General features: G+C 38.6%; 1 protein-coding gene and 1 long non-coding RNA gene across 2 annotated transcripts in view; one reads left to right on the forward strand and one right to left on the reverse strand.

Moving 5' to 3' along the window:
- mfsd14a2 (major facilitator superfamily domain containing 14A2) overlaps positions 1–16,970 on the forward strand; it is a 23,349-nt gene extending 6,379 nt beyond the window's left edge. The window contains exons 3-12 of the mRNA XM_031293915.2: positions 3,200–3,262; positions 5,553–5,680; positions 5,906–6,020; positions 6,204–6,422; positions 7,308–7,421; positions 8,913–8,984; positions 9,674–9,786; positions 12,490–12,587; positions 13,220–13,377; positions 13,464–16,970. Of these exons, the coding sequence (XP_031149775.1) occupies positions 3,200–3,262; positions 5,553–5,680; positions 5,906–6,020; positions 6,204–6,422; positions 7,308–7,421; positions 8,913–8,984; positions 9,674–9,786; positions 12,490–12,587; positions 13,220–13,377; positions 13,464–13,676 (1,293 nt within the window). The 3' untranslated portion in view covers positions 13,677–16,970. The remainder of the gene's footprint in view (positions 1–3,199; positions 3,263–5,552; positions 5,681–5,905; positions 6,021–6,203; positions 6,423–7,307; positions 7,422–8,912; positions 8,985–9,673; positions 9,787–12,489; positions 12,588–13,219; positions 13,378–13,463) is intronic.
- Positions 7,441–24,272, reverse strand: LOC116045914. Its single transcript, XR_004104029.2, has 4 exons — positions 24,262–24,272; positions 9,121–9,127; positions 8,485–8,487; positions 7,441–7,830 (listed from the first exon to the last, which is right to left on the reverse strand). It is a non-coding gene; the product is annotated as an uncharacterized LOC116045914 (long non-coding RNA).
- Between the last annotated feature and the right edge of the window lie 204 nt (positions 24,273–24,476).

Genomic DNA, 24,476 nt, shown 5'->3' on the forward strand with positions numbered 1-24,476 from the left:
TATATATATATATATATATATATAGATATATATAGATATAGATATAGATATAGATAGATATAGATAGATATAGATATCTATAGATATATATATATATATATATATATATATATATATATATATATATATATATATAAAAAGTGGGCTGTCACTGTTGAGCTCTATTTGCGACAGGCAACTCGAACAGCATTATTTAGAGGATTGTCTTTCTAAAGTGTAACCTGTGTTTTTGAAAAAATGATGGCACCAGAAGATCATCGGCCAATATTTAAAAAACACAGATGATCGTCTCCTCAAAAACGGATCTAGTTTGTAAGCAAAGTGCCAAGATGAGTCAGTGATGACATGCTTTAATTGATACCAGCAGGGTTTGTTTATTAATAGTTTTTATAGTAGCTTTCAATTTTTCAGCCAACCTCTGTATTTATTCAATTTCTGTTTTCAGTTTTTTTTCACACACGTTTTCCTCTACCAACGTAAATTACTTTGGGTAGAAACTGGTATCTCAAACAACTGATGAGCAAACATCTGTGCCCCACATGATGTGAACCAGACAGGCTTATGCAATACATGCTTTTCAGCAGTCTATTATTTGAAGAGGTGGTTGTATGTGTAACTGTTAAGCATTAATCACTGGGGGCTTGTAAAGCATTAATTGTTGCCCTCAAGATCACTGGGCAGAGGCAGGATTTGCATTTTGGACTAATCAGGGGGTGCCTAAAGATGAGAGGGACTGCTTCATTGGTATCCAGCAGCAACAGACGTCACTAAGCATTCACAGTCTGTGTGTGTTGGGTAATTTATTACCAGAGGAAGAGTGGAGATTATTAGCCATGCCTCCAGCTTTCCCTCTGTTCCCCTAAACAATAATCAGATCTTGTTATTCAGTCAAGTCAAGCTCCACATCCTAAATTAAACCAACTTCATGTTCCCACACCAGTGTCAGTGACACTTGTGCTCCATACTTGCTGCACACTGACGTTATGGACTTTGAACTGAACATACTGTGGATTTTAACTATCTGAACGCCCCTTTCCTCTCTGCGCTCTCACAAAGATACAGTATTGCTGGAACACAGTGTCTAGCTGTATTTATCCTGAAATACCTAACTATGGTTCTTTACATTTGTGGGACAGCAATGGTAAACCAAGCATGGTCAAAAATGAAAAAAAGTTCTCCCTATCATGTGGTAATAATAAAAGCTTAAAAAATAAATGTAAACATGTCACAATTTGCAGTAGGGCTGCGACTAGTGCAGTATCGAAATCGCAGGGGAAGCAATATTTGTAAAAGGCTAAATGTGTCAAACCATTCTGAATTTAGTATTGTGGTGCTGCAGATACGTCCTGGCCTACAAATCTTATCCTACAGACTAAAGAAAGTCTTTGTTTGGTACAGATCCTCCCAAAAATCACACCATAATCATTTAAATGTTTTTGATTTTAATATTTTCAATGAAAATAAGAATAATCATGCAAAAACTCCCTCCAATATCGTGAATCATATAGCAACTGCAATATCAGTCAAAATAATTGCAATTAGATATTTTCCTCATATCGTGCAGCCTTAATTTGCACTTAGTAATGGAGCAGGGGCCCAGCCATCTATGGTGTTGGAGGTGTTGATAGTTTAGGGTGCCCAGGACCACTATGGAAATAAGTTATTTCAACTTTTAAAGTTTTTATCCTCTGTTATGCTTCAATTTTATGTACAACACGTTGTCTGTTTTATATGCTGTTTATGGTTAGTTTAGTTTTTCTGTTTCCATGTTTTACAAATTTGCATCATCCATAGTTTTCTTCCATAGGTAAATAAATTTTTGTCCAGTGCAGACATGAAAATCACTCGCCTTTCGGCGAAATTCGCCGTTTTGAAACCAAAATAGGTGACCTACGTGAATCGTGTAGATTCAATGAGAAAATGTTGGGGGGGGGGTTGTTAAGTACTCGGGCCTGGTGCCCGATTTCTGGCGTATGACTATTTTAGAAAAATAAATAAATTAAAAAGTCCAATGGGATTTGTTTTGATGCGCTGGATTTAACCAATCATCGAACTTCCACCTACCAATGAAACGAGTTCTAGCCAATCAGATGCAAAGTAGGACGGGTCTTTGCCGAAATGGGAAATGTCTCCGTGGTAATGCGGCTAGGAGCATGTAGATACAGGCAGCTTTAGTTGAAAAAGTAGTTAAAAACAAATGGTGCCTCAAATTGAGGGAGCCGGGTGCTTGCTTCTGCAGCGCATGTTCAAGGAAGATACTGTATGGCAGCAGCGGTAAGAAAGTGCTTGCTAGTTACAGAGCTTCCATGCACTCTGTCATACGAGTAAGTTACCGGCAACGACGGCTACCGCAACCACTGCGACTGTTCCTTTGCTGACCGACCATGTTTGTGATAGAAACAATACGTGTGTGCACGTTCATAGCGGAACACGATTTGTCATTAACGATGGCCACTGTGTAAAAGCTATCTGAAGCCAAAACTGCCCTGATGCTGTCTGTTTGGAATTAGCATGGCAGGTATTTAAACATAACGGCCTTGTCCCAGAGTTTAGACGTCTAGCTATATGAAAAGATAAACAATGCGATGTTTTTAATAAATGTAAATAAAGCAGCTAATATCAACATAGACAAAATCATGAATGTACTAATTCGCTTTTTTGATGATGACCTGGCCAAAGTAGTAAAGTTTAGTTTTCACAATGATTCATTGTAGGATTATATTATTGCAATATGTAAATGTGTACTCTTTATTTAACATATGGTTGGAAGAAGTAAAAATTGATCCAAAACTTTTTAGTTTTAAAAAATTATGACTTTTATTATTGTGTAATATCAGAAGGACTTGCATACTGTTTTGCCAGTCAAATTAACTTTAATGAGTGCATACTGAAATATTACACTGTTGGTTGGCAAAAAATGCATCTCAAAATGCATCAGATTGATACTTTAAAATATGGAATATTTAAAATTTTCTTCCGGGGGAGCATGCCCCCAGACCCCCCTAGAGGGGTAATATCCTTCTCACCTTTTTCACCCCTGACCCGTTTTCATGCCTGCTGCCAGTGGCGTCACACTTGTTTACCTAGTTGAAGTTTAACTCTGAAAAGTACATAAACCACTGTTAGTCATTGTTTGAAATGTGATGCAGTATATGTTCATAACGTGGTTTCATGTGGCGTTATCTGTTTTGTTTTTCAGGTATTACACCAGACATTCCCCCAACACACATTCCTGATGAATGGGCTTATCCATGGTGTGAAGGTAACACATCAGTATACACAAACACAATATTCTGGCTCACATGAGAGACAGTATCTCATAGCAAGAAATGTCTTTGTGTTGTTGAAAATGCAATGACTTAAAATGAATGGAAAGTGGAAACGTTTTTGTGGATTAACTCATTCAAATATTACATTTATTTTTCTAGTCGCATAAAGCCATACAGTAAGACATGCCAGGAGCATGTGCTTTTTTACCACAGCAGCTGTTAACTAATATTCTGAGGCGGAGTGCCTCAAGTGCACCTTGCTGGTGTTTATTCAGGCAAAGGAAAGTGTGTCTAAAGTAGAGCTGTAACAATTCCAACTTTTGCTGTACAATTAATTGTCTCAGAAATGATTGCGATTAACAATAAATATGTCTCTTTCAGTCAAATTTAAAAATATTTAATAATTTATTACTTTTTCAAACGTTAAAGTTTTCAATGAGTCCCAGGATACATCTTTTGTTATATATCACGGTTATGTGACCCAGATATGCAAGTACACAGCCTATGAAGTAAACCATGCCTTTTTATTATCATAAACATTGTATTTTTTGCTTAAATGAACATGAAATTGACAATCGAACATTTATCTCCATCAGTAAATAACAAATCATTTTTAGCATTAATAAAAAATTAAAAACAGCGAGATCAATTTCTATAGCTTGAGACAGCTACAGCCCAGGATGTTTGGAGTTGCTATGGCAACAAGTGACAGCTGCCACTAGCATAGCTTAAGCTCCACAGTCCAACCAATAATGACTTATATAATTACAATTTGGCATATCTAAACAAGATCAACAACTACCATGAAGAGTCATACCCCTAAGAGCACAAATCCCCAGGGAACTACGGTAGAATAACTTTAATTAATGACAGCCATTACAGCATCGTTTTTGTTTAACAAAGCACAATAGACAGACTAACTACATTACTAAAACACATATAAAGCTGCTTCGGTGGATTTTTAACGTTCGAAAGCCAACTTGACTTGCGGATGGGGCGTCCTCTGATAGGAATCCTTGGATCATAGGATAGCTACTGTTAGGTGACACTACAGGGTGCACGCAGGTATTGGAAACATGTTTGATGACAAATGCTCTAATGCTTTATTGCGGTTAAACAAAAAAAACAAAAGTGATTACAGAAAAAAAAAATTTAATGATTGTTACAGGCCTAGTCTAAAGATAGTTGGAGAGTACATGCTTGTAATTATTTTAGATGTTCTACTCTTGTCGTGGCTGTCATGATGTTAAGAACATTGATATTGTCTGAGCAAGAAACACGCCACTCAGTCGCGGAGATAAAAGCAATTGAGTTGAGTGCCGTGCGGAGCGAGAAAAAAGAACAGAGCGGAGTAGAGGAAATACGGAGAGACCCTTAACGTTGTTCTGAAACACACGGCGGAGGCAGAGAAATCAGTACGACCTAAGTCATCCAAGGTGTGGGAGCATTCACACTAAATAAATCAAACGTTAATTGCAAGATAAGCAAAAGCGACACGTCATGGCACGGTCACCACGGTGATGATTCAGCACCTAAAACATAAACGTGTTGGAGTCCTTGATGAGGAGGAAGGGAGTTCAACAGCAGGGTAAAGTCACTACACAATCCTACTTTTGTTCCGTTTTGAAGTGAGGAACGTAACGTCCCTCCAGTGGTGCTGGTGTGGTGTTTACTCGTTATCCAGCTGACAAGCATGACAAGCTAGCGTTAGCTCGTTAATAACAGTAGTAAAGCAGGACTAAAGACACGTTTTTATTCACTCACCTTTTTTTGGCCCATTCACTTTTCAATCTATTGTATCTGCTCTTTGGGTTACTAACCTTTACACAACTATTAACTAAAACAACATACATACATGTAAGTATGTATTGAGTTGATGTAAATTAATGTTTTTTTGTTTTTTTATCCGATTAATCGATTAATCGAAAAAATAATCGACAGATTAATCGATTATTAAAATAATCGTTAGTTGCAGCCCTACCAAAAAGCACTTATCATGACATTCTGTTGTCTTTATGTCAACATAATGGGTTGTTTGTTTTTGTTTTGTCCAGAACAAAAGAAAGATAAGATTGCTTTATCCATCATGGCAAAAACAGCTTTAATAATCATAAATAACTTTGTCTTTTATTAGCAAGACAAGACCATTTTAAAGATCGTCTGGTTTCCGTTTGACAGTCATTGTGAATCTATGAGTGGTAACTTTACAAAAGTTATCCATTTACATTTGCCTCCCTTTCTGTCCCATGTCCTCCCCTATCTTTCTCTCTCCATCCTCTCTAGGGCCTTTTATCATTCCTGAGTGCTCCGCTGATTGGAGCGTTGTCAGACGTATGGGGACGCAAATCCTTCTTGCTGCTAACAGTCTTCTTCACCTGCGCACCTATTCCACTGATGAAGATCAGCCCATGGTGAGTTCCAAACACAGACAACTCTACACAATTATTCAGTCTTGTATCAAGGTAGAAGGTGAAGTCTTGTCCTGTGCTGGTCTGAAACACCATATAATGTAATCTAATGGAACAACAGAATAAACTACAGCTGCAAAATGACTAATAAACAACATTGTAAACTTCAGGTAGAATTTACAATGTAAACGTTTTTCTGTGCTGACAAGCCAAACTCTTCTCTTTCAGGTGGTACTTTGCAGTCATCTCCATGTCCGGCGTCTTTGCCGTCACCTTCTCTGTGATCTTTGCCTATGTGGCAGATATCACACAGGAGCATGAGAGGAGCACAGCATACGGTTTGGTGAGGAGATGGTTAACCAAAACTGAGTCCTGTTAAACTTAAACAGAATAATTTATGGAATCCAAGGAAGCAATTATTAGTGAAGAATCATTCCTGTATTTGTTTTATCACTTTTGAAAACACTATGAAAGATCAATCACTTCCTCTTTGCTTACCCTCAGCTCTACTTCTCCCTCCCTCCAGGTATCTGCTACCTTTGCGGCCAGCCTGGTTACCAGCCCGGCCATCGGAGCCTACCTGTCTGTGGCCTACGGCGACACCTTGGTGGTAATCCTGGCCACAGCCATTGCCCTGCTCGACATCTGCTTCATCCTGGTGGCTGTACCTGAGTCGCTGCCAGAGAAGATGAGGCCAGCATCATGGGGAGCACCCATCTCCTGGGAGCAAGCAGACCCCTTCGCTGTGAGTATCAACATAACACTCTTTGTTGATCTTTTTCAGTCCATTATGACCCACTGTTATGTAAGTTTTCAGCCGTTGACTGCAGTGTGCTTCATCAGCTATTAGTGTTTTATTGGAATATAAACATATATAATGATTTAAGGTTAAGCCATTGAGTGGAAGCTTTTATTTCACAGTAAAATGGATCTGTATAATTGTTTTTTCATCATAGTAAAGAGCGTCATCTGGAAACACACTTGATAGGGCTGCAAACTATGTGTGAGGGCATGTTGCCCACAGACAAATTCTTTTATTCAATAATTAATTCCTGCATAGCAACGCAATGATACATAATTATTAGGGGTGCACGAGTCAGAAAATATCACGATTCGATATCGATTTTTAGGCTCAAGATTCGATTCAAAATTGATTTTCGATTCAAAAATGATTCTCGATTTTAAAAGATTCACAGTATGTAAATGTAGTTACTTTTCCCATGTGATTGCAGTAGACATACAATGAATCGGTAGAGCTTGAATCGCGATACGAATGTGAATCGATTTTTTTATTTATTTATTTTTTTTGCACACCCCTAATAATTATCTTGATTATAGTCAGCAGCTCGGCACGGAACGCTATCCAGGGAAAAGAAGGAAGAAAAAAAAGAGAATTTTATACTTAAAAAAAAAAAAAACTAACTTTTGAAAATATTCACATGACAGTTAAATATATTCATGTTGATTATGGCAGGACAGTGTGCTGCGGAGGTGACTTTTATTACTAACAGCTTATTTAATTAGGAGGCAATGTTAAATCAGTATGTCCGAAAAACCACTAACATTGCTCGTGTTTCAAATTATGTAGCTATGCAACAAGTTAAATTGTTCTTACTGTTCTCTTGGGCAGTCTCTGCGTAAGGTGGGCCAGGACTCCACGGTGCTCCTCATCTGTATCACAGTGTTCCTCTCCTACCTCCCCGAGGCCGGCCAGTACTCCAGCTTCTTTCTCTATCTCAGACAGGTAACGCTCTGCTCTCCCTGCTTACACATTTCTAGAAAGACCACAAAATGACAAAATTTAGATTAAGTGACTTCCATGGCCGATGTTTACTAAGAGTTTTAGACAGATTAATCCCTGCTTTTAAGTAGGAATGGCATATTTTCTGTATCTCCATTTATTATTGCAAGCCCAGTGTTTCCTTTAGGATTTTTTTTTTTTTAGCAGTGGGGGCAGGTCCGCATTATCTTAATGCAGTGTAACTGTACTTCAGCATGTAAATAATGCACCTAAAATACAAATGTGGCCGAGGGTGTTCAGCAGTCGCTATCGAATCAACAGCCACGTGCAATTTAGCTCGCAGGTGAAGAATACAAACAACGAAAATCACCAGTTAACTTAATTTAAATTTGCAAGACCAGGCTTAAATGAACTGACAACATGAGAACTGTAAGTCGTATAACTTAAGGACGTACACACACAATCTCAACTGGCTAGTTATCCTCGTGTGTCCGCGCTATTCTCCGACATGCACTCTAACAATGCAGCCCTATTTCTGATACCGCTGGGGGGCAGAAATGTTGCCGTGGGGGGCTGCCACGGTCAAATCAACATAGAGGAAACACTGAAGCCCTTTGTTCAGTCCAAAATGGCGGCGACTCGGCTGTGTGGCTGCACGCAGATGTTGTATTGACAACCCGAAAGTGTCATCTCTTATTATTTTAACCTCTTTGGAATAACTCGGGGGAAAGTTGCCCAACAACCACTTTTGCCTACATCGCTTTAAGATGGGGTCAGCAGGTTTGCTGAACAGACAGTTTTAGCGTGTGAATAAGTACAACAAAATCATTATGTGTCTTAACAAAATTCTACAGCAGGAAAACCAATGGATTGTAAAAACACATCCGAAATGGACTGTTTGAGTCAATATCCAATGGTACAGTAGCATCTGGAGCAGCTGGCAGCTTCGAGGTGAACTGACAAGACCTCTTTTTGTTAAACTGCTTGAAGTGGGGATTGTTTAGTTTGTGTAAACAGTGTCAGATGAACCAGTTGGCCAAGTCAGACACACAGTCTCCGCTGCTACCATCTTGTAAAAAAAAAACAAAAAAAAAAGCTAAGTAGTTCCGGAGCGTTTGGGCTAACATGATTCTACATGCCCTCCTGTTCCCTTTATGCTCAAGTAGCTTTATCGTATATCTCTCCACATTCATTGTCATAATTTATACACACCTCGCACCAGCTGCCTACTCCTGAGGCTGCCTGTATTGAAGAGATAAAAGGCAGCATATTTGACCTAAATACAAGGGGTGGAAAAAGAGAAGCACCTTTTGTTGTTCCAAGATGCAGTAGTAAACAGCACGTGTTTACAAAAGGCCACTAACAAACCCATTCTTTCATTGTGTTTGGTGGAGAATGGGTGAAGGCTTTGTGTTTTTCAGATATGCATTCGTCTCACTGTGCTTGTCTTGTCATGTCCTAACTTGTATTATCTGAATGCTTTCTAACCTTCAGGTCATAAGCTTCTCATCAGCGACAGTGGCTGCCTTTATTGCTGTTGTGGGGATCCTCTCAATACTAGCCCAGGTACTGAAAAAATAGACTTTTGCTGTAGAATTACATGTAATATTAAGCCATCCTCTGTTTTTTTGGAATTTTAGTATTGTTATCTTAATGATTAATTTATTTGTTTTGTCTATATCATGGCAAGAAATAGTAAAACACGTTATCTAGAGCCCAAGTCCACAGCTTGAAGTCAAGTCCAATTTTATTTATATATCACAGTTTTGCGTAACAGCACTTTACAATCTGTTCAGCATACCACACCCTCTGTCTTTGGAGCCAAATCCACAAGAAAAAACTCCACACAAAAACTTTAACACGGTGAGAAAAAAAAGGAAGAAACTTCAGGAAGAGCAACAGAGGACAGACAGACATGTTAAATATGTGTGTACAGAGTAGACGGAAATAACTATGTTTTTCAAGTTGCTTGTTGTGTTTAAAAAAAAAAAAAAAAAAGTTATTCAGTTTACTATCAGAAGACAAAGAAAATCGGCAAATATTAACATTTAATGGGATGGAACTAGTGAAACAATAGATTTATTTTAAATATTGTTGCATATAATTTTTCTGTCCGATTTTAATCAAGTAATTGTTTGGTCTCTATATAAGAGACCATATTCAAGAGTGATTTGAAAATGATTTAAACTATTTGCTACAATACATAATGCCTCCTCAGAGTTGTATTGAATGACCTGTGTGCTGTGTTTCTGCAGACTGTGGTGTTGGGGATCCTGATGCGTTCCATAGGGAATAAGAACACAATCCTGCTCGGCCTCGGCTTCCAGATCCTCCAGCTGGCGTGGTACGGCTTCGGCTCTCAGCCCTGGTCAGTAACCTCTAGCATGCACACCTTTCCACCACATTCATTTAAAGGGACCCCACACACTAAGAACCAGAGGTACATTAAGAAAAGTGCTTTTCGAATCCACAGCTCTATCTGTATTCCTTGTATCCATGTAGCTCAGGTTCAAGTGGGGACAAGCTTCACAATAAATAGTAGTGATACAGAGACGTGTAGTCACTTGAGTAAATATTAGTGCTGTCAGTTAAACGCGTTAACGGAGTTAACGCAAACCCATTTTAACGGCGTCAATTTTTTAGCGCGAGATTAATGTTCTTTTTTGGCCTGGCAAACTTTGTAGTTTTTTTCACATTCTGTTGCAACAACTAGTAACGTTAGCACCTACAACTACAACACCACACCGGATCTAGCTAGACCGGAAACAAAACCACAGGCAAGCTGCACACCGTGCACACCCACTTGTTTGGGCTTGCGAGCAGACCAGAGAGTAGTAGGCTAATGTTACATTTTGAGTGGATGGCGAGCGCAAAACGCCGAAATGGATGCCAATAAGATTCTGAATAGAAAGTTTACTTTTAAAAAGTTGTCGAGGGGGACAGTAGTTTCACGGATACACAGCCTGTACGACATGGAGAAAGCAGCTCAACTTGAACTGCTGCAAAGTGCTGCAAACGCTGTCTCATTAACCGGTGATCACTAGACGTCAGTGAGTAATCAAAATTATTTAGAAGTTACTGCACACTATATTGACTATGTATATCAGCATACGGTTTTAGGACTGTTGTTTGTATCGTTTTTTTGACTGTTTTTGTCATTTGGGACATTGTCCACCCCCTTTTCTGTCCAGGAGAATTGTTACATTCCTTATTAGAAAAACGTAAAGGTTACAAATGTCCTGCTGTGGCATCCGGTTTTTGGACCATTTTGTTTGTACTGTATAAGCAAAGTGTTAGTGTTACATCTCAGTTAGGTACTTGGAGGAATTGTGCAATAATGACAGATTCACACATTTCTCTTTTGTTTACACTAAATAAATAATAAACAATTACAAATCTTCAGTCAAGTTCATAAAGTAACTTTGTTTGCATTCATTTGATTCCCAATTAAGATACACTGGTAAGAATGGCTTTCCATTGTTAATATGTACTTAAAACGGTTCTGAAATGCAAAATAATAGAATTTTATTCATGTGATAAAACATGCGATTAATTGTGATTAACTATAGAGATTTGGCGATTAATCGCAATTAAAAAAATGTATCATTGACACCCTAGTAAATATATTTAAGGAAAGAAGGAAGTTTGTCTAAGTGCAAAACCGCAGTCGTCGTCATATTGCATATATATTGAATAACTTGTGCATGGCAAGATAAAGCCTATTTCTATTTTTGTGAATTTAAACTTTCAAGTCAAAAGAATCGCAAAATACTTTATGACAAATGTTTGTGAAAGTCAAATCTACTTTAAATGTGTCGTTTTGCGTTCTGTGTTACTCAAATAATATTCCAAGAACCTGAAGCACGGTCAGAACAACCAGAATCTATAAGCAGAAAAAATTAAATCTAAATGATGCCCAACCCTATGTGTTTCAGGCCCAATTCCCCCAGTGAACACTGCAAACATACAGGCACTATTGTCTTTTCTTGTCTATTTTCTTTTTCATTCTAGTTTCTAGTCATTGTCCACTGTTGTGATGCCCTGACAAACCACCAGAGGGGAGCATAGCCTCAATCAATAGTACCGTCACCAGCTAGATGGTGACACTGTAATCTGATAACTGAGACTCTTTAAAAGCATCAAAGTGTTGTAACTTGAAAGATCTTGTTTGACTAATGTAAAATGATTTTCTTAACATATGCACAGGCATTTCACTCTCTTGGAAGTTAAAGTTTGAGATTCAGTGTCTTTCAAAAATTATTTTTTTAAGCAAATAGCAGTAGTACAGTAATTGTTTTTGTGCTTTTACTAAACAACCACCACCCATACACACAGGTCACACTATCATATTCACTTCTCTTGAAGTGAGATCATAACAACTGCGTCAGTTTCTCTTGTTTCGGCCTGGAGGGGAAGGCAGAGTAATAATATCTATTGATTCTGAAACATGTCTCCTTGTTGTTTCTCTCTGCTTTGGTCAAGACCCAGGAAATTAAGTTAAATAAAGGTCAAGTTGTTCCATGTTCACACAAAAAATAAACGGCATCTATTACTTCTAGTGTCTCTACCTTGGGGATTACCACACAAATTACCAGAACTCTAAAGCAGTCAATTGATGATGGAAACCATACAAATCATTGCCATGGATTTAGTTTTTCATAAATTGAATAGGAAGAATAACTGTATCTAAAATTAGCTTTGATATTGGGTATTTTGGAGGCTTAGTCACTGCCTTAGCTTTCGTTTTGTTACAGAAGCACATTTTTTTTCACCATTTATTCAGATAAGGTTTTTTTTTTAGCCATAAGGTTTTAGGATGCAAACAAACTCCACACACTGTCTAACATGCAAAGATAAATTAAATGGCAACGTTTTTGACCTACTTGTCCCTCTCGTACGCACCTGTCTCATGAAATAGATGTGAGTATTTTCTTGTTCTGAGCCATAAGGTTTTAACCAGAGTAGGTGTAACAAGCTTTGTACCTCTGAAGGACATGTTTAAATCTCAATTTTTGAAAGGTTGAATAAAGTTTTGTTTGTATCCTTAACAAATGTGTGTTGTTGGTTGTAGGATGATGTGGGCTGCTGGAGCTGTTGCAGCCATGTCCAGCATCACTTTCCCTGCTATCAGCGCCATTGTGTCCCGTAATGCAGACCCCGACCAACAAGGTAAGTTTCTCAACTGTTAACATCTATCCCCCTTTTACTATTTAATAAAAACTTAGCATGCATCAGTTTGTGATTTTTACCAAAACAGCTATATATGGACTTTGCCCAAATAAATACAGTCTAAAATTGGCTAAAATTATTTTTTATTATTTCTTAAATATCTAATCACAGTATAAGTGAACACGAGTAAGAATGACCTCATATGTAATGCCAAATTAAGGTCCTTTATACAGTTTTCCTAGGTGAAAGTACATAAATATTAGTTTAGTACATCGCTTTTTCCATTTGTTGACCATAGATGGCATCTGTGCTTAAGCATTGCACTCTAATATGAGGAGGGGTAAATGGAAGTACACCACATCTGTAAATTGTTATCAACTCATAGCTTAGGTGGTCCCACTTTATCAAAGTGGATATCCAGTTGACACGTATCTGTTTACATGGTCTTTCCTGCTATATAACTGTGTCCAAAAATGGTTGTCTTGCTGCTAGCTGACAAATAAATTACACAATGTCGTACATTTTTATTTATTTGACAAATAACCATAATTCTCATTCTAATTGGTCACCGAAATGTAGCATTTATTAGAGACTTTCCTGACAGTGTTATGTTTATATCTGTCTGCCTGTAGGTGTTGTCCAGGGAATGATTACTGGAATCCGGGGCCTCTGTAACGGTTTGGGCCCTGCTCTTTATGGTTTTGTCTTCTACTTGTTCCACGTGGAGCTTACCGACACGGACGGCTCTGAGAAAGGTGCCAAACCGAACATGGCCAACCCCACTGATGAGGTAGTTACACAATACTGTTACACAATTCAAATAATAAGTTCCACATATGGTAGCTGTACTTAAATTAAACGTTTGTCTCTCTTCAGAGTGCCATCATCCCCGGTCCTCCCTTCCTATTTGGTGCATGCTCAGTGCTGCTGTCCCTGCTTGTGGCCCTGTTTATCCCCGAGCACACAGGGCCCGGCATGAGGCCCGGCGCCTATAAGAAGCACAGCAACGGGGCACAGAGTCACTCCCACAGCCCTCAAGGCAGCGGGGCCGAGGGCAAGGAGCCGCTGTTGGAGGACAGCAGCGTATAACCACAACTAAGGGGGGCAGACAGTGCTCCAACCCAACACCCATGCACACATGGACAGATGCACACACATTTTACCACATGGACACACTCTCACCTCAGGCACACATCAGACTCAAGTGCCATGAAGAGGTGTTTGTGTCCACAGCACAAAAGTGGGCACTCCCTCCTTAGCAGCCATTTCTTTTTTTTTAAAGCAGGGTGTTGTGAGGACTCTCTAAAGACCCTGTATAAAGAGAGCCTGTTGAGTATTTTTTGGGGCTGCAGTGGAAAGGTGTGTGTGTGTGTGGCTTAGCTAAGCTGGACTCTAATCCTTTGTTTCTATAAAGCAGTAACGGAGTGGAGCATATAACAGCTTGCCCCCCTCCTAGTGCAAAACGGAACCAAAGTGATTTGGTTTAGAGTGTGAGTGGCGTAGATCTCAAATGTTGCTAAATCCTTGTGTGCTTCATATTCCTCTGTAGCCAGTGAAGTGGCAACTTTGTCTGTTTGTCCAACAACAGTTAGTTGAGCACTTGTCTAATGGTCTTTCACAAGCTAACTTCTGTTCTGATGCTTGTCGTTGCGAAGACAGCTCTGTTAAAGCATCCGAGAAGGGAACACAGTTCTTCCTCTGAATGCACAGCAGCAACTGTCCACCTGTGAGAGGAGTCTCTGCAAACCAGTGTGGGGAGAGGCACAGCCTAATCTAGGTCAGAATGGGTCAACCAGTTCCGATATAAAAAGCTTCGTAACACCACACTTTGTTTAAACATCACACTTCTTACAGAGAGAAGTGTGCGAGAGAGACCACTTTATTAGCTAAAACTGTTTTTCAATGTTTACTTGCCATTCTCTTCTAGATTAGTAGTACAGTTCGGGTTGTATATTTTTCTCTGTTCTAACTGAAGGCTAGTTGTGCTTCAAGTTTTTATTCAAGAAACAAATGTTGCCTCGAAGTGACTTAATATATATATATAAATATATATATATTAATTACGTAACCTGTATGAAGACCGAGGTCTGAGAAGGCTCTGTAATCTTACGCTTTCGCTCCCATCGGAGCTGTTACACACTTTTTATTCCTTTTTGTTTTCATGCCTCTTCTGTTACTTTGTTTCCTGACATTTATCACCTTCAGGGTTAAAGCTTACAGAACCATGGTTTTATTTTAGAAGCCTCTGGACCATTTGGAGCTAGAGCGTTGCTATCAGCATGTCACTGTTGACACTGACTGTTAATACAGAGTCTTTGAATTGATATCATCAGGTTAAACAGAATATCACTCATGCTGCCGCAGTAGATAATTCAAAAGTTATTTCTAAAGTTGTAATATGAACAATGAAACTGTTTCAACAAATTTTCAAATTTAAGCTTCCATACAAACGGTTATTAACATGCACTGCACATTCCTCAGATGGTAAAAAAATTGTAGATGTAGAACAGATGTAGAGCACCTCAAGGAACTGAAAAGCAAGGAATTTAACAGCCTTCAGATTCTCCACAGAAGGGAGCCATTTGGTCATCAGACCAGTTCTTTTCATGCCAACCTGCGCCACCTATTGCGAAAGGTTACAGCTGCAGATTTTTTTTTTTTTTTTAAAAGCTGATGTTTGAGTGGTTTAAAGGTTTTACATTTACCACAAAGACCTGTTAACCATGATAAAGTAAAAAATATAGCGTCAAGTGTCACTCAAAGTGCAAGATTAAAGGTATTTGCTCTCAGCCTAATTAACCAATGCCAATGGCCCGAAATATAAAAAAAAAAAAATACCATTAGATAAAATCAACACAAAACTATATGAAATAATAAAACGACTTAAAAGAACCATTTAAACGGCATACAAACAAACTGGGAGCCAGTGGATATTAAATCTTCAATTAGAAATCTACAAAGTAACCAGGAGGACAGAGGTTACACAATGGTATTGAGATCAATGTGAACGTCCCAGAATTCATTAGGAAATGTGATCCAGTTAACACACAAAATGTAAAACCTCAAATATCCACACTTAGAAGAACCTGAAAGTGTCAAATCTGCAGCAGCTGTTTGTTTCTTTCCTGTAGATAGTGTACATCAGCGTACCTGTCTGCAGGTCTAAATTGCTGCGTTACCTTTCTTGTCAATAGGTGGCGCAGGTTGAACATGAATTGCAGGACTGAAACTGCTTGTGCTGCAGCTCCAGAATTGGATATTGGTCTACGCCTGGTTTTGGTGCTTCACATCAGTGACACTGTGTTCCCTTTGTTCACATACTATGTTAGCAACTGGTAAAATATCCTAATCGTCATTTTCAAAAATGAATTTATAAATGCTTCAAGTGCATTTCAATAGACAAAGTACAACCTGATACGGATTAGTAGCTTGCATTGTTTCATGCTGTTTAACATCTATCTGAAGAGAAATGTACGTCGTATATATTTTGTGCCAAATTCTTTTTTCTTTTCTTTTTTTTGGTTTGCTTTTTCATACTGTGTGTATGTGTGCTTGCACACTCGAGTGATTTTGATATTTTCCTTGTTTTCTCCATTTCTTTTGGCCGAAGATTTATGTTTTAATGCTTTTTTTTTATATATATACATATAGCTTTTTAAAACTTCATCCAGTCATTTTTAGGAATCTTTTCAACATTGTGGCTAGATGGTAATTATCGAATGTCCATATGTCTGTTTTTGGTTCAGTCTTCACTTAATAAGCGTTTCACCGTGGTTAGTTACATTTGATATTTGTCTCAGATTTATCAGTAGATAATAACAAAAGTCACCAAATGTTCCAAGCCAAGCTGTACATGCTGACCACACTAGACCCTCTACATTTTGACTTAACCTTTCACAGTTTATTATTTCAGAGGGGGTGTTACTAGACAGGAGGCAATTGGTGTTGATTTAATCTCTGGATATTATACTCCTTTTTATTTATCATTTATTGGACCAACACGTTGGTAAACCCATAAATTCAAATCCTACTTAAATTGGTAAGATTCTGCACCAGCCCCATGTGCACTCGTACAGCTTCCAAGCAGACGACTGTAGATGTACAAAAATCACCTGTACGTACAGAAAATGTATATATTTATTGCTCAAGGAGATGGCCACCTCTTGGTCTATTTGGTTGTATGGTGCAATTATTATATATTTCTCAAGACTTACCTGCTAGCCACTCCTGTTTTTAGTTTGATGTGGTTTGTGGCCTGAACCCCCTCTCTGTGTGCCTAAAATTAGCCAAGAAATGAGTGGCAACATAAGTAAATGGAGGTTATTATGTAAATATGGGAAACTAATGACAAACTATTTATTAAAGGTTTATTGTACAATTAAATGTTTGATGTTGTCTCTGTGGATTTTGGGGTGTGTATACTCTTGTTTTATTTCATCTTCATGCCAAAGCTTATTGAGTGATCTTGGTGTGCCTCTGCAAGTAACCAACTAATAATTAAGTGTTATTTAACTTTGTTGCTGATTTGTTTAGTAACCCTGCCCTCCGCGATCACAGAAGGCTTGTATCATGTGGTCGCACCGACAGTTTTGTTGTCATTACTTACAATTCTTCATGGGGGCGACAGAAACTACACACTATAGCTTTAAGTTCAGCCTGTGACTGTTAAACCAAGTCTGGTCAAAAACACCGCCATCACACTTTTAACATGTGCTAACATGATCCTGCATGATATTAATGGTGCTTTCACATCACTTTCACTCTTGCTTTTGAGAGATTAGTCTACACAAATTTTGAAGACTTGTCAGCCACTAATGTGACATTTCCCTCTGCATTTACAGAATAATCTCTGCATGCCTGAGCAGTCTGCCTCACTGGTGTTTCCTTCTATCTGCTAGGATGTGATGATGTAGGCAAAGTGTCCAAGTGGAGCAACAGGTGCTGTGTGGTCTTAACCTGGGATAGAAGAGATAATAATAAGGCTCTTAGCTATAATCCATCCCCATGTTTTCTGAGAAGCCATCTAACAGCACTGGCCACTGAGGCGGATTTAGTTACAATGAACTCATCAGCACAATGGGGCCTCTTATTGAGCATCCATAATCATCAAACCACTTTGCTACTGCTTTATATCACACTTTGATTTTAGATTGCTTTACATGTGAATGCTTGAACTCTTTTCCATGTAAAACACTCCTAGCACTGAAAGCAAGGGGGAATGCTTTTAACTTGCAGCCTTCAGTGCTTGTAGCTACACAACACATACAACAACACACAACAAACGGCAGGTTCCAGCTCTCTGGAAATTAGGGGCACCAGCCTTGTTGGGATTAACAGCTCTCTGGCAGGGAAAGGATTGGGCATGTTTTAACAAGAGCAACTTGACTGAGCGCTTTAAAGAAAGTAGCTGCTCAGATCACTTCCAAGGCGCAAGTGTGAGTGCAAGAGCCCCTCTTGTTTAATTGTGCTCGTGTTGGGGATGAAAAGGGGCCATGTGACTATTTGGGGGAGCTGCTGGAATGTATTGTGATGCAGAGTCGCTGTCATAGCACATTTACTTTCCGGGCTTCAAATAGGTGCATGAGAGTGGAAGAGTGCTTACATGTTTGAAAACTGGCCTCCTGGACTTGGCTGCAGGCCATTCACAGTCCACAGCACCGTTACTACAAATGTGAGTGTCCATTAACCTCAGAGAGGCAGAGCATCCATCAAGCTCTGCCTCAAAAGTATTGTCTTTGCAAACACTGAATGTCAGCAGGAAGGAATCTTTCTTTAGAGCTGTACACCTCAGAGGCACTGGGAAGGGAGAGTGGGAGTGGGCCCAGTGGTGGATGTCCCACCCGGCCCTGACACGCGGCAGCATCTTTTCCTGTGGCTGAGAAGTGTAGTGTACTGGCGTCTAGGAAGAGCCCTGGCGTGAATCATGTGTGAACCTCATTGTTCTTCTAGTCAAACAGGTCTGTGTGAACTTGGGTTTGTCACTAACCTCTGCCACAGTGGCTGCTTTCCCATGTTCTATATGCAGACCACCAAGGTTTCCTAATGTGACTTCCTTGCACATGTAGTTGATAATTAACCCAGGAATAGGCGTGGTCCTCCGGGGACTGGCTGTTTCACACACAAGGTCCCAACGTCTCTGGATACTGTTTCCTCCAAGGCCATGCTTTAAAAAGTATTATCTATTCTAAACTCCTTGTATTTACCTCTCAGATATCTCCTGCACCTCTTATGGATACCGTAAACTGACAACCCCAGTATGTCAGTACATTCATACTACCAGAGTGAGTCAGCCTTATCACTGAACCCTGACCCTGTTGTTTTTGCTGTCACATTCAAACAGGGTACAACCTACATGTTGGAATAAGGTAAAGTGTGGTTGCTATTAAATCGGCAGCATTGCTTCCAGCATTGGCAAAAACCGCCTACACTGCAAAGCAAGCCAAGGACGACTTCTTAAAAAGAGAGTCTGACAATAAACACAAAAAAATACGTGTCAATAGTGGTGAAGCGTTTCAGAGATGGAGAGAAAATGTTTCTAATAGTTTAGCTTTCTGCTAACCGTAGCCAAAGGCTCACGACTGCAGCTAATTTAAGTTTATGAGTATGTTAGCTAGAGCTGCATCACAGTGTGTCATCTCAAAGGGCTTTAAGTTTGCAAAAAAAAACAGTACGGTAATGCTCGTAGAATTGCCACTATATAACTGCATCAGGATCACAATCCTGATCAGGATGATTGAAATGACTAATACTCATACTGTACAGGTTACTGTATGAAGTGCATGCATATGCCTGTGCTGGTCTAGTGAGAGGGGCTTAGGACAGAGGGGAGAGAGCTGCAGCAGGAGGACAGTATTTTCAAATTCTGGTTGGTTGTTGCCTTTTCCAGAAAACTGCCTACCCCAGCTTTAAATTATGTTTAAACATATCTCTGATTAAAAATTCTAAACTTACTGTTCTAGAGCTTTCAACCATATCTCTCGGCCTTAATTCAGCAAATAGAACTTACTCAGGTGTCGTTGAGACCCAAGAAGAGAAGTATTAAAACCTTTTAATTGTTTTTATTAATTATTTTGTGTGATTAACAATTTTATTCATTTTTTAAATAACATACAGTACATACAATTTGCTAATTTGCACCACCCACCCAAACAAAAAAAACAAGAAAAGATGACACAATAACCACAATATAAAGACCCATACAACAAAATAATAACAAAATAGACAAACTGTAAACCAAATAAACCTATGTATAATGATAACACCATAAACCCATCATACACGTCTCTCCCCAGCACAGAGTTTCTTAGGAGCCCTCCAGAAAGCTTGAGTACCTTCCCCATTTTTCTGTGTAGACATCCAATCTGACAAACCGTTTGTATGACATCTTTTCAAACGCTGCCATACTAATTAAATTCTTAACATTGAATTTATTGTGCTATATTTCTGTTGTCATGTCTGGTTCTTTCACATAGTTTTTGCCTTCTAAACCATTTAAGTGGCACGTCCTGTGCCAACAATTAGGTCATGTTTTCATTTTTCTAGTCAATATGTGTCACTTTGTGATTGTTTTGAAACTCAAACTTTCCCACCTGTGTGATCACCTGCCCCGCCCTAATGTGTTTCACCGGTGTGTCTAATTGTCTCCCGCTTCCCTTAGTATACATATATTAGTATATACTGTATAGGTCCCTCTCACTAGCCGTAGTTGCCAAATTGTTTTGTACCTCAGTGACAATGTTCTAGTTCCCTTCTTCGTGTTTCTAGTATGACCCTTGCCTGTTTTTTGACTCAGCCCTTGTCTAGTGATTTTGTTTTACAATTTGCACACTGTTGCTTAGATTGTAACAACAATTCTCGTTGCCTGTTGAGTCTGGCATTTGAGTGCATCCTGTGACAGACCTGACATTAAGAATCACTGCCAAAAAGCAATGTCTTTAATGTTTGTGCCAAATTCCTTTCCAGGACATACATGTTTGCTTATTGTTCATCTTCCAGGTCGGATTTCCCGATAACATAGCTTGTAAAATCAATGTTTTTTTGACAGCCAACTTGTAAATATCGGATGTTGAAGCTTCCTTGAAGGTACCACAAAGGAAGAGTTCTTTCTCCAAGCAGCATGAATGATGGTACCCAATTATTTAAAGTAGTCAGTATGTAATTTGTTGGTGGGTCGATGGATGGAAGAACATACCAGTGTGTTTGCGAGTTTTGTCTACTTATGTTATGTTATGACGCTATGTTAATCATGTGTGCTTTCCAGATTTTCTGACCATTTTCTAATGCAGAGATGTTTTTTAGATTTCTTTTGTTGTATTTTCCATACTATCCATAGCAGCTACTGGTTTTCATTGATTTTTGTGCAGTATGTCTATTAAAAGATTGTTGATGCTTGCTTGAGCTCTGTAACCAAGTCTGTAATTTTTGTCTTTTTGTTTTCGGAATTCTACACCACCCTCAACTGACCCCAGCAGAGGTCAGGAGGTTGTCATGATTAGAAAACAGTTAAAAAAATAAAAATAAAAAACTCTTTTTACAGCAGGCTATCAGCATTCACATCATGTGTTTATGAGTCATTTGTTTTTGTTCATCTCAGCCTCAAAAACACTTAAATAGTTCTGAGCCATAATGACATTAATTAGGTCAAAATAGCAAAGTAGGGTACATACTCTGCTCTGGGTTTAAACTAAATATTAGGCACAAACATGAACTACTGGAAATGACATTAGGATGTTGTGATCTTGTGATTCAAGATTAAGGAGATGTCTGACATTGGAAAATGGTGGAAAGATTGTTAATGGACATTCATTTCACATGACATAAACATCTAGGGCTAAAAAGTGGATCTTTTAAAGGAGGTCAGGCACTGTCGGACATACAACACATTAAACATACTGGAAACAGTTCTGATGTGTTTTATGGGTTCTATTAGTTTATTTTGCTGTTTTTAATCTTTTATAGTATTTTGGATTTGATTGTTATTTATTTTATTCTCATCCCATGTAAAGAAATTTGTTACACTGCTGCATGGTGCTATATAAATATGGTTTACTATTATTAGTATTGCTAAAGTCATAATAATAACAATAATACATTTTATTTGGAGGCGCCTACCAAGACACCCAAGGTCACCTTACATTAGATAAAAACATGAAAAAACAGCAAGACAGGCAATGACAAAACACAACGGAACAAGAGACAAATGTGACACTAGTTAAAACAATACGGTTGTGGAAAGGAAATCAGTGCATTTCATAAATTATAAGCGACAGTGATAGTCGTATGATAGTATGTCCCTTGATCTTATATGCTAATAACCCCACATACAAAACATGTCCTCTTATACAGAATATCCATTACAAGCACAAAACATTGCTGAAAATCAGACAAAACCTGAACTTCTCACTAAGGATATTTGTTGTGAGAGTCAAAAATAAAACTGTATAATGCAGTTTGTGGGACATGGCTTCATCCAGTCACTCACTAGGCTTTAATCTCATTAAGGCATCCCCCTCCTACAAACTGCACACTCAGTATGGGATTATGTTTAAGATATGGGATTCACAGCAATGCATTTTATCTATGCGAGATGCTCCTGCATTGCATGATGGTCCAATCAGCTCAGTAGCTAATTACTTTTGTGCCATTGGTAATCTTTCGCTCCCACTTGTTGTTATAAGTGGCGCTTGTTGAAAGGCCATGTTGCTTGGGTTTTCCTTCGACCATTTCACACGTTTTGTTGTAAAATAACTCTGATTACCGAGTGCGGATATTACTAATGAGCTGCTCTCCTGTTTCACATTTCCATGTCAGTGGTCACTTCCCACTGAATCAATGCCTGTGTCAACAGCAGATAGAGGTTGGTGTTCATTTACACCACCTGCCTGCTTTACAGACAAATCTCAGCCAGAGAATATTACAAAACGAATGATTAAAATGTGACAGCTGCTGCAGAAATCCTGTAAGTGCAACCTTTTTAGTATTTCAGTAAAGTCTATTTCAGTGCCAAAAAAAAAAACAACAGGACATGATTATCTTGCACCAAGCATGCTACTGCTTTAACGGAGGACGGAAACAGGTAGTGGATTAGCAGTGGTGATAAAGATGGCATTGTGGTACAATTGCAGCTCACACAAACATGCCAGAAAGAACAATGTCAGATATTTTCAGCCTCTGAGAGCTCATGTGTGAAATACGTAATCTTGATGTTTTTCCATTAGTCTGTCTGCATGTGAGAACATCACAGGATCAAAGGGAGAATCAAGTTCTGTTTTTAAACAACAGTTGAATCACACAAGGTTTTTCCTTCCTCATCTTTCCCCCTCTGCTTCCTAAAATAACTGAGGATTTTCTTAGTGGGATAAAGTACGACCGGACTCAATCGCCCTTAGTTCTTTCCACAGAAAATTAAGAATGGATTTTTAGGTTGAGTGAGTCTTTGTAAAACTCAACAACATGTAATCTTGAATTGAATTTGAAGAAGTATAACAGCCAAATGAGTTGATGTACAAGTGACAACACAATGTGAAGGGGAAATTTGACAGAAAGCTCTTATTAAGTTAGCAATAATTAGCCTGTGCCTATGTTATCTCCTTACATTTACCTATGCTCTCCGTCTCTGCAAGATTGGGAATGATTGAGATTTCTCTTGGCACAGCTACCAGAAGACTTCCAACTTTCAGACAGGTTGCTCATGTCACATTTATGTCTTCAAGCTCAGTTGGAGACTGCGCAGTAACACTCAGCCTTCACCAGAAAAGTGCTTCTAATATCCTTCACTGGTCTCCGTGGAAGTCTACGGTGTCGCTTTGTCCATTCATTTTAGTTTCATGTTTACCTGGACTTTTCACATCAGTTAAAATGCTTAATGCAAAGATAAAAAACTTCAATGTTATATTTCTATTACCTTTAAATCCAAAATACTTGCTTATATACAAAATGCAAAACCCTAAAAGCTCAATTTTCAGAATACCACCACCTTACAGTGTTTAGGTATTCTGTATTGGAACAACACTAAATCAACTCAACGTGTGTTTGCAGACTTGTCTTGGCAGGCTACTGGTAACATTAGGTATGCAGCATTGCAACATAATTAGTAAAGGCAATAGAAAACCTGTAACCTGTACCAGTTTCTGAGTTCATGGATGAGGCATGTTGGTATTGAGTTTAATATATTTTTCTAACAATGTAATTACAATATATACAGTATATATATATTTTTTTTTACAACTTGGATTGCCACCAAATAATTGCTTACTGTATTCTTTATTAATGGCTATCTTGACTTTCATTCATATCTAAACTACAAATTAAACTTATCAGTGAAAAAAAGTGGTGGGTGAAGGGGTTGGGGTGGTATGTTGGCAGAATATGGCAACCCCTTAAACTCAAACCACTACTACAATCCTACTACAATGGACATTTAACTACCTGCTGTTGCACTAAAATTCTGCATACTTTAGCTAAACTGTTTTATTTTATCCACTTCTTCTACCTTGCATGTTTCTAGATAATGCACTGTAGGCCTATTTGCAGCATGCATTGCTGTATAATAGTACTAGAATATGTGTACTTCCTAGAAATCCTGTTTAATGTCTGTGCAAATAACCTGGTATTTTCTACTGTACATCTTGAGAAGTGATTCTGAGAAAACATAAACAATAAAATAGTTGAACACACCACTTACAGCTTCTTCTGACGTTGCAATCTGAACAAATTTAACTGGAGATCAACATCAACAACAACTGAGCTAGTGTATCTCCATGACAACTGATCGAGCAAACCATCCACTGAGAAAGACAGAGATGTGGTTGAAGGTGTGCAAAAAGCTAATAAGAGGAACTTGAGTTAAGATGTACTGTATTGTGTCCAAGGTCCAGAGTGAACTTATTG

This window comes from Sander lucioperca, chromosome 9, assembly GCF_008315115.2.
Source record: "Sander lucioperca isolate FBNREF2018 chromosome 9, SLUC_FBN_1.2, whole genome shotgun sequence".
In the NCBI taxonomy this organism is placed as follows: domain Eukaryota; kingdom Metazoa; phylum Chordata; class Actinopteri; order Perciformes; family Percidae; genus Sander; species Sander lucioperca.